At 42.6% G+C, this 11,295-nt stretch overlaps 1 protein-coding gene across 1 annotated transcript; it reads right to left on the reverse strand.

Annotated features, from left to right (window-relative positions):
* Positions 1 to 271: 271 nt before the first annotated feature.
* Positions 272 to 10,485, reverse strand: MSRB2 (methionine sulfoxide reductase B2). The gene is made up of 6 exons (XM_083870518.1): positions 10,263 to 10,485; positions 9,983 to 10,170; positions 8,899 to 9,005; positions 7,852 to 7,928; positions 3,779 to 3,926; positions 272 to 1,250 (listed from the first exon to the last, which is right to left on the reverse strand). The coding sequence occupies exons 2-6, from the start codon at positions 10,113 to 10,115 to the stop codon at positions 1,143 to 1,145; spliced, it is 573 nt and encodes a 190-aa protein (XP_083726644.1). The 5' UTR covers positions 10,116 to 10,170; positions 10,263 to 10,485; the 3' UTR covers positions 272 to 1,142.
* Positions 10,486 to 11,295: the final 810 nt, after the last annotated feature.

An 11,295-nucleotide genomic window follows, 5' to 3' on the forward strand; every position in this document is an offset into this window, starting at 1 on the left:
TGAACACACCCTTTTTATCACTGAGGCAACCAAAGTGAGGAGAGTGGAAACAGTCTGTCATAGGTAAAGCCAAATGAGATGTTGCCTAGTAACTCTCAGCAGGGAAGCATTTAAACCCAGCCAGTTTAGTGAAGCTAATGTTCTGAGTCAGAGATTATTTTCTCTGGAAAAAAATTTTGAAGGAAAGCTCAATTTAACAGACATAGGATTTATTTTGCTGTTAGGGCAAACCATAATGACAACGCTTGGGAGAATGCAGAAGTATTTACAAACTTGTACAAGGAAGAACAGACATCAGAACAGACATCAAAAGCAACACTTTACTGAGCTTGGTTTTTGATGCTGATTTATTTCCCCCAAATACAGTAAATTCCATATTCATTTTTATTTTTGGATTCTGAAATACACAAGTGATAACAGAAGTCTGAAAATATTACACAGATCATTATATTATTATCATATAATTGCTGTAAGAGAAGTTTCTGGAGAAAATCCTATTTCAACTCTGGTATTGGACACAGAATCAAAATAATTGATTTAAAAGAAGAAAGATTCCATGTCTCCACTGGTTCCACTGCCTGAAATAGTTTTAATTAGGTCCTCCTTCAGGACTTTGCTTTTATGAGTTCACAGAAAAGTCACTTGGCTCAGCTAAAGGTCTCTCACATCAGGGGGAAAAACTGCCTCAGACCTTATTTGAAGATTCATGTTATTTTTGCTTCCCTTTAGAAGGATAGGATGATTTTACAGAAGTATAAGCTTTGCCATGATCAGCCATGTACATCTGTGTTCCTGAGTGCCACAACTACCGCTCAGAATAGGCAGTCAGGTTCAGGAGAGCACCTCATTTCAGCAGCTTCAATACTGTTAATGATGATAGCTGTGAACGTGAACTATTGTATGGATTTTTTTAAAAATTTTTTAATTAAAAAATACAATAAGCAGATCAACACGCCACAGTAACCATGAAAAGACAGACTGCCAAAGAGTTACAACAAAAATATGCATTTTATCAATGATAACAGCTGGAAAACAAAGCTAGATACTAAAATTTGAGTAATACATTAAAAGCATGAGAGTTTTTCACAAGCATACTGTACGATCAGAAAAAGAATGTTCTGCAAGCCAGAGAGAGCCACTTCTCACTGATCAGAGCCTGGTTTGAAGTTTAATGAAATGCTGTTGATACAGAACCTCTGCCCAGAAGGTGTGGGTCCATCATCAAACACATGGCCTAGATGGGCGTCGCACTGCAACAGAAATTATTACTTGTTTATTATTGTATTGCTACAGAATGACAGAATAATTTAGCTTGGAAAAGACCTATCATTCACAGACCCATCTTTGACTGATCACCAGCATGGCACTAATTGCCATGTCCAGTTGTTTCTTGATCACCTCCAGGGATGGTGACTTCACCACCTTCCTGGAAGTCCACTCCAATGCTTAACAACCCTTTTCATGAAGAAATTTCTGCTGTTGTTTAGCTGAACCTTCATGGTACAGCCTGAGGCCATGTCCTCTCATCCTGTCTCCAGCTGCCTGGGAGAAGAGGCCAACCCTCACCTGGCTGCACCTGTCTTTCAGGCAGTTGTAAAGAGCAATAAGGTCACCTCTGAGACTCCTTTTTTCATGGCTAAACACCCCCAGCTCCCTCAGCTTCTCCTCATCAGACTTGTGCTCCAGACCCTTCCACAGTTCCATTGCTCTTATCTGGACTCTCTCCAGCACCTGAAGGTCCTTTTGGAATTGAGGAGTCCAGAACTGAACACAGAACTTGAGGTGTGGCCTCAGCAGTGCCGAGCACAGGGGGATGGTCACTGCCCTGCTCCTGCTGGCCACACTGTTGTTGATCCAGACCAGGATGCCATTGGCCTCTTGGCCACCTGGGCACAGCTGGCTCATGTTCAGCTGCTGTTGACCAGCACCCCCAAGTCCCTTTCCAACTTGCATCTTTCCAGCCACTCTGCCCCAGCCTGTAGCACTGCACCCCAAGGGCAGAGCAGGCACAGGCACTTGGCCGTGGTGAACCTCAGAGCTCTGGCCTCTCCCCATCAATGCAGCCTGTCCAGATCCCCCTGCAGAGCCTTCCTGCCCTCCAGCAGATCAACACCCCACCCAGCTCAGTGTGTCTGCAAACTGACTGAGGGTGCCCTGGATCTCCTCATGTGGATCATGGATAAAGATATTAAACAGAACTGGTGCCAGCACTGAGCCCTGGGGAACACTGCTGGTGACCAGAAACCATTGTCATTGCATTATTACCACTGGAATTACAGACCAACATTGTGCTGGCACCTACTGTGCTATCCTGAATTAAGAAATTTACATGATTAAATCACTGTTGAGTTGTGTGAGTGGGAGCCCTGGGGAGTGACAAGGAATCACATCTTGTCAGTGGGCAAGTATCTGCCTCCAAACAAGCAGCTCCCAGAAGAGAAAGTCAAAAGGTATTAATGCCAGAAAGTATAGGAAATAAATGAGAAGATCTAGGCATCTCAATATAGCATGAAATTTTCAAGTTAATTAATAAGTCACTGTAGATCATTCTCACAGATCAACTCTGGATTCCCCTCTCAAATTATGGAGGTGAAAAAGTTAGACACAGTATAGCTATCAGTGACATTACAAAATTGGCAGGTCGTCAGCTGGGGTTCTTGAAGGTGCTTGCTGCATACGGCTGCAAATGTGAATTCTTCCAAGTAAATGGACTGCAGCAAATTCTTGTTACATTTGCAAATGCACCTAAGCTTGCTGCAAGTACACAGAAGAACAGCACTAATAATCTTAACAGTTTACAAAAACAGAGACGCATAGACACAGAAAACTAACCAAATCCAAGATGCAATTAATTAAATTCAATCACATACTTTTATACCTTAACAAAAGTAAGAAACAGATTCAGGATTGGGAAAAAATGGTTAAGGGTGGCAGTTCATTAGAAAAAGAACCTGGATTTGGGACAGCAGGTCCCAAAATAAATATGTGTCTGTGGAATATGGTCCGTGGAAAGGTAAAGATGTAAGGACAGGAACACCACCTCTAACACACTTGAACAGCCTCTAACCCCGGGTGCAGGCTGGGCCCAGCTGCAGTGCTATGTCCAACCTTCCACTCTTCTACAAGAAGAAAAATGGTCAACTGAGAAGAATGCAAAATAGAGCAACAGGATGATGAGCACACTAAAAAGCACTGTATAAAAAGGAACTGTTGAAGGAACTGAACCTTTCTAGTCTAGAAAAGAGATGACCAAGTGAGCTAAAGTAACTAGAAAAAAATAAAAGGGTGGCTTCTGTGAAACAAGAGAATCCACAAGAAAATAGGGAATAGAGAATCCAAGAAAATAGCTGTGGAGATGCAGGGCACAGCCACCACCCTGCAGGCCAAATAGTAATGACTACAAATGACTTCAATGGCTGGTGTCTCAATCTGCATATTTTAAGAACATCTACAGAAAATATTTAGCAAAACTGAATGAGGAAGAACTTTCCCTGTGGTGGGCCAAATACATGGATCCTATCTCAGAGTCTCTTCTACCATCTCTTGTCCCACCTTGCAGCACACATTGAGTTAATTTTCCATCTAAACTCCAAGCCTTTGGCTATACCTACACAGTTGCTTTCCCCAGTCACATACTTTCTGTCACCCCAGACTGAGAAAGAATGGCTCCAGTGATACTGTAATTCTCACTGTATTTAGGTAGATTCATTCATGAGCACAAAGAAAACTTATCTGCTAAGTTTTGTGGTTTTGTGTATCATCTCCAAAGTAAACATACCTGTTTGCAGACGACTTCAGTTCTAGTTGACCCCAGTGAGTTATCTGGTCGTCTCATGATATTGGTATTACTTTCATCTCTGCCACAAGTACCATAAGCCTCAGAAAAAGATGGCCATCCAGTCCCAGAATTGTACTTCTTCTCTGAGCTATAGTGGAAACAAGATTTTCTTGTTAATTAATAACAGAAATGTCACAAAAGAGTTCTGCTTCTATTAAGAACATTGTCTTTTCCCCTCATTCCTCTGTTGTACTAATATTAATATTTGGCACAGTAGAAGTTTTCTCATTGGCATCAAACTGTGCTGGAAACTCTCTTCCAAAGGGAATTCTCAATCAGCTCACAACAGGAGATTTTGCCTCACTGTTTCTATTCCAACAACAGGTTGGTATTTTATAAAGCTTAGAAAAGGTTTTTTTCTGACAACTATACTATACTAACATTATGCTATAGTGTTTAGCTGAATTACACCTACAGAGCTGCAGTTTGAAGCCTGGCCCAATCCAGCAATCTCAGAGAAGAGAGTTTACAAGAAGAAAAGAAAAACAGACAAAGGCTGGGCTGGCCCACCAGACCAGACTCGTGCCTGATGATGACAGAGGCTTTGTCTTGCAGTCAGCCCTCAAGCTGGTTTGGAAAATCAAACAGAGCCTTGCTCAAACCATCAGTGAACCAATGACAAATCCTCACAGCACAAAGATCTACTTTTCCCAAGAGATAATTGCAGACATAAGAAACAGCACAACAGACTGTCAACTTGTGTGTGCCTCCTGTTAATATCCAGGGTGACCAACACTGTTTAGCTGCATATTAAAACCTAGAGTATATTGACAAATATGATCAAAAGGTATTTTAGGGGTTTGGTACAGAAATGAGATAATCTCTCCTGTTTAAAATTGTGCAAGCTTTGACAGCAATATGAACCTCCTCTTATCAAAGAGGGATCTAGCATGAGTTAGAACAAGAAATGAAGATGGGTTCACATACTTCTCAGATAAGTGGTTTGGAGACTCACCTCAAGCATTTCCTCACAATTTCTCATGTTTTTTCCCCAGTTTTACAAACCCCATGCTCTTACTGGCATCTAGTGGTGAATGGAGACATCAGCACCACTAGCAGCTCTTGAGCAAGAGGATTGAAACGTTAGTTAGGACAGAATTTAAAACAAAGTATGTTATATATATATAAATGTATATTTTGGGGGGTTATTCACATGGTGAAGAAAAATCTGAAAATCTTAATTGTAGTGCCTTTTAGAAAGATAAGGCAAACAAACTGGACAAAAAGCTTAAAAAATCCAACCCAAAGAACAGTGCATGACTCAGCATTTTTATAAACATCCGTCCAGGGCTGTCATTGAGTAATGCAGCTGTGGAAATAAAAGAGGATTTGCTAGCACAGAATCACCAGAGGGTAGTTTTTGTGTGGGCTGTTGCTTAGCCGTTAACATCAATGCAGAAATAGCCATGAGAAATGCTCTCCCTTCCCCTCCTCTCCATAAAGCTGGAGGACACAGCACAGGACCAGCCTGCTCCAAAGCAAATGCAGTTTGCAGATTGTGTTTGTACATCAAGGTCCTTAGGGCTCCAGGCCTGTCTCTTTCCAGACAAAGGAGGCTCCCTGCTTTCCCTGCCACAAAACCACATGAACACACTCCCTACCAGCCACAGAGCCCCCAAGAATGACCTGAGGGACACATATCCATACATGACTTCTGAGCTTCCCTGACATCCATCTGTTCTGTTTCTTTTTTATCAAAACTTGATTTTTTGACACAGGAATCTTTATGTTTATTCACACATAAGATCCTCTTTGAAAACCCACAGAGTCTTTAGGAAGGTCTTTAACACTGTGTGGGTTTTGCATCTGACCCTGACTGACTCTGTCCCTTACATGCTGCTCACAATACTTAAGTTTATTGTAGATGTTTTTCACTGCTAAAGGAAGGATCGTTTGAGCTGTTAAAACCAGCTCTCAACAGAAATGGTCTCTGTGTGGTTTTATTAACAGTAATGTCACTTAGATTCCCTAATAGAAACATTTTAGTACCCAAAAATATTGTTGTTCAAGATCATATTTGTCCTTTGAAGTATTTCACCACTTAATTTATGGATAAATGGACTTTCCCTAAACATATGCATTAGATTAGACCTCGACACACCATTCCTCCAGCACATGTCATTTACTTTGATCCCTATTTCAGTTGTCCTGGATAGAATCCAGATAATTCTGAAAAGTGCTCTTTGCTGTATGAATCTCAGCTGTAGGTTTATGGTTTGATGAAGGTTTGAGATTTCATGAAAGCACCACAATTTGCTGTCTATAAAGGTTGGGGGTTTGTTCCATGTATTTCCAACTCTTTCAAATATATATTTGGTAATAGAAGGTAATAAATTCTGGTATAAATGCATATACACATGTTTCAAAGAAAGGAAGAAATACTTCATGTTTACCTGTAGCTAATGAGCTAATGCATTTGAAAAAAAAGAGAACATTTTTAATGGACTAGGAAATAAGTATGATGAATGAATCTCTTATCCAGTACCATTTCTCCCCCTCATTGTTTGTGTTCTCCACAGCATAATATCTCCATGGAAAATATATTTTCAGATGATTTTTTCACATTTAGTAGTTTCCAATTTTCTTACAGGGCTTTTTTTTTTTTTTTTTCTTGAAAGTTTGGCCTTTTTTGTCTGTGAGGCTTAGCATTATCTTGTGCTGCAAAGAAAAGTGCTTATATTCTCTGAAAGCTGGATAGTGCAAAGGGCAGCCTGACTGTTTGGTTATATTGCTGTTTTGTTACTAGTTTAACAACAGAAGCAATTCCCTCCAGTGTTTGTCTCTTTTCAGGTTGGCCTGTCAATATCAATTGCCTAATATAAAAGATGCCGAAATTGAAGGAAAATCTGAAAGAATGGAAGGAACTCTTTCACAGCTTAGTAATTTACAATTTCTCTAATTTATCTGAATTTTCCAGAGGTGTTTTTAGGTTTTATATTTATTTTCAGAATATTTTTAATGCTGAGCTAACATCAGAAATGAATTTATTTAGAAGTGTTCATTAGCAAACCTCTATAGAAAAATTATATATTTAAGGAAATGCATGTTTGCATAACAATGGTTTTCTGCACTTGGCCAAAGGAAAATTAATTGTACACAATTATAATTTAATTGATTAGTTTAGGCTTATTTTCAATATATCCATTACATTTTCCTTTCCTTTCTTACTATCCAGATCTCTTGATCCTTTGTGTGCCATTTGAAGTTCTGATCTGTGATTCATCCTTTAAATCAGCCACATTTCATTCAATTCTCAACAGGGAATAAATAAGGGCTATTTTCTAGACCAAAAATATGAGAAACTGTCTTTCCTGGTTCAGTAACAGAGAACAGAACACCCTCTAGCACATCCTATTCCAAGGCACTCTATTTCCTTTTACTTAGACGTTAATGAAGTTGCAAAGTATATAGTATTGTAAAGAGCACAGAGGTTAACTGCAATCATTTGCAGCTAAGCTTTAAAAAGTAGATGTAACAAAAAAGGCAAGAATAGTGGAATTTAATTTAGGGAACAAGGAGGGGGTAGGGGTGAAGAGAAGGTGTCAGCTGCAGTGTGAGGGACTCAGCAGTAAGAACACCACAACAGCAGACAAAGGCAGACCAAAGTCTCTCCAGCCCAGCAGCACAAGTGGCAGAAGATGAGCATGGAGGAGCACAAGAACAGAGCAAACACACAGTGATACTCACGCATAAATACATATCTATGCAGCAGCTTCTGGCTTAAGGGCCTCTTAAACAGAGAATTATTACCAACAAAAAAGAAGTGTGTCAGGAGAAAGAGGCAGACCACAGTGTGACAGCTGTGTGCTGGCCACTGGCAATCCTCATCAGCTCAAGGAAAAGGCATACCACATGTCTGTGTCACCACAGGCATCCTGGAAGTCTTACACACAGCACCTGGGCACCAAGGGATTGTTCTGACCAACACCTTCCATACCATTCATGAAAAGACGTTGCCCTTCCTGCCACAATTAGTACATGTTAAATGTGCCATGAAATCCAGAGGATGTTACCTGAAGAGGGGGGCATTGCAGCACACGCAGCAGTATATTCCTGTTTCTGTGTTATTCAGATAGATCCCACTGAATGGCTTTTAAAATAAGAAGGAAAAAAGAGAAGTTAATAACGCAGGTCTTTAAAAGCTCACCATCTGGAAGAAGCATGTAGGAATCAGGTTCAAAACAGGAGAAAAACCATAAAAAGAAGGCTTTGCAGGGGGGCTTTGAAGAACAAACATTAGCAGCCCAGAGAAATGAAGGGGAGGATGCCTTTGGATTAGTAGTGAAGACTACCCCCTACCCCCACAAACTTTGAGACCAGTCAGATGTATAAATCATCCAGGTACCAAAGATGGAGTCGTGACCTCCAAGAAACTGGTGAAATGTGCAGGATCCCAAAGGCCAAGGCTCTGCTATGACTGGCACAACTTAAAACTGGCTTTACAAAGGGACTTTCCTCCTTCCCACATGGTCTGATACTGGGATCCTTATTTTACAGATATGGATTTGGGCACAGTTCACATGGTACATGCTCCATGTGGCAGAAATCCTGACTCTGGGCTAGGGACAACCAGCACTCCACACACAATGCTACATGGCTTCCTTCACAGAAGGAGGAAATGTGGGGACATGTGGGTGGGTGATCTGGCACCTGAGGGAGAACGCATCTCCTGCAGGGAGCACTATTTTCAAGATTTTCATGGCTAATCTACATATGGTCATAAAAAGGAGACTGCAGGACAAAAATATGATCTCCCCGTCTTCTGAGGGGACCTCTACTCCCATCACACAAACAGTTGATCTGACAGCAAAGCATCACAGAAGAAAAAACCCCAATAAAATATGAAAAGAATGCAGAAATGTTTTTTTTTCATCTGCAGAACAGTCTGGGTCAGAACAAAATCCACCCTGTTCCGTATGTTGAGTCTAACTTTCATCCACAGGAAGGCGGGGGAAATCCTGTGAAGAAACTGAGTGGTGACACTCCCAGGGCAGGTTTTTCTGTGCCCAGCAGGCAGAGGAGATGGCTCCCCCTCGGGCAGCATTAGCATTTTTGCTCACCGGCTCAGTTCCTTTTTCTCGTGTAACATAGAATTGCTCTGGAGTCAATTTTTTTTTCCAGTCTGTAGCAGCAGCTGCTTCAGCTTGTTTCGTGAGGGAGCCTGTGTCTTCAATTAGATATAGAAAGATAATTTAACAAGATAGCTTAGATTCCATTGATGCTGTTTCATCATAATCTCAGTTCTCCCAAAGTTTCTATGGGTACAGGCCAAGCACAGAGGGCAGTTCAAAGACATGAGCAGCGGCAAGTGCAGAACGTTGCATCTGCTTTCCATTTGGTATGCTACGCCCAGAGAGCAGCTCCAGCAAAGCACTTGGGAAGGCTTGTAAAGGAAATGGGCACCTATCCCCCAAGGTACCACCGCTTCTCCTAGTGCGGCCCTCTCCCCTGGCTCAGGATAACTGCTGGTCTGCTGGTGCTCCTTCTTCATCCCTGGGTATCACTAAAAGGTTTGGCAAACCTCTTGGAAACCCTCAGAAACCAGAAGTAATGTTCATCTGTGGGCTGTGGAACAGTGGCAACTTCCACAGGCCCCAGTGAAAAGGGGTGCTAAGAAGGAGGACTAAGAAAGCAACACTTACAGCCCAAGAGAAATGGGGCCAAAGCTAAGTGAGGGACACACAACAGCAGAGCAGAATCACCCGTGGTGCAAACCTCTAGCAACGTATCCTGTGGGTCTGTACACACCAAGAACACCTATGGTGGTACGGGATTGGCAAAGAATTAATAGACTGGCTGAAAAACAGCGAGTAAAATAGTTTAATACCTTCCTAATCAAAAAGTCTGAGGTGGGGAACTACCTCCTAGCCTATATCCCATCAGCATGGGATACTTGAAAAACAATCAGCTCCTGAGGAATGACTTGCCTGCATTCATCACTTGCAAGGTAGAGTTGAGACTGAGGGGAGAAGGCAGGGGGAAATGAATTTGAAAATGATCGTTAAACCAAAAAACTTAAGAGTTTAACCTGCCAATTCAGGACAAAAACCTACAGCTCGCTAACACAGCCCTTCCTAAGTGGCCAGAAGACGGCGATCACGGGGATAGACCCTTTCCCCTCCCATGCGCCAGAGGGGTGGGTACCTGTGTCTCTGTGCGCGGCGCGGGCGCAGGCGGCGCTCGGCAGCGGGCGGCGAGGCAGGAGCGGCGGGCGGCGGCTCCCGAGCATCCTCCCGAGCATCCTCCCGAGCATCCTCCCGGGCACAGCGGCCGCCATAGCGCCGGGGCGGGACCGGGGAACGCGCTGGCCGCCTGTAGTCCCTGCGTTCCACCTACACAATTAGACCTCATAAAAGCAATGAGCAAAGCACCCGCTTAAATGCCGATGCAGCATTTGCCGGTAAAGGTTTCAATCACTTCTTACCGAGAGGCAAAGAGACCAGCTTAAAAATGAACACTCGCTGCAGCCGGAAACATAACAAAATCCTGTTGAGACATTTGCTTGGAGCTATTCTAGGTTGTTTTTAAGGAGAACAGGTCTGGTTCTTGCATGCAAAAGCGCTCTTGTTGTCCTGGATGCGTATTACAGGCATTGCTCTCAGCGCTGTTGATGGAGGAACGGCGAAGGGGCTGTGCCATTTGAGGGTTTCCTGTTTTCGTGGGGTGATTTGCAGTCACAGCTGCCTTGGCTTGGCCTATAAATATACCTGTAATAGGACACCAGTGTCAATTTGGCAGCCCGACCTTAAAAGGTAGACCTAAACACGAGTTAGTTTCCAGGTTAAGCCTTAATGCTACTGTCTGCTTTTCTTCCAATAGTTACATTTCTGATTTGAAATTAGTTCATCATTTCAGAAGGATGTGGAAGGAACTGTTTTGATTACATTGGATAACAAAGCTAATAATGATGTTTAATAAATTTTCACTTTTTTTAGTCTAATTCTTCTAGCCTAATTCTAAAATCATAGCTAAAAAAGAATCTTGTGTGATCAGCCCTGTACATACAGGTTTGTGTTGAACCGTCCTTATGCCTCAGACAGTGAGTTCCATGGCAGCTGAGGACATCCAACACAGCATCTGATTAGTACCACGGCCGTAATCACTGCCTCTGCTCGGATCCAAAGAGCATTGCCCCAAAGGATGGCTATCAGCAACGTTCCTACTTGGTGCATTCACTGTCTGCAGTGGCAGGGGGGAGCAGGGCACACAGCTGATTCATGGCTTTGTCCTGCGTAATAAGACATGGTGGAGCGAAGCCAGAGTACCTGGATAAAAATCCTGGAGTGTGATGCCTGTGAGTCCCTAGGACTGTGATTCAGGATATTAGGAGAGCAGTGCTGCTGGCAGGGAGGAGAGGGCTTTGCCACTGCACTTTGGTGCTGGCAGAAGGCAGCAGCCATGCTGTAGGCAGAGGAACAACATTTTTCCATGTTCTGCCATTTTGGAAGTGATAATCC

The sequence above is a fragment of the Zosterops lateralis genome, assembly GCF_965231275.1.
Source record: "Zosterops lateralis genome assembly, chromosome: 1".
Lineage (NCBI taxonomy): Eukaryota > Metazoa > Chordata > Aves > Passeriformes > Zosteropidae > Zosterops > Zosterops lateralis.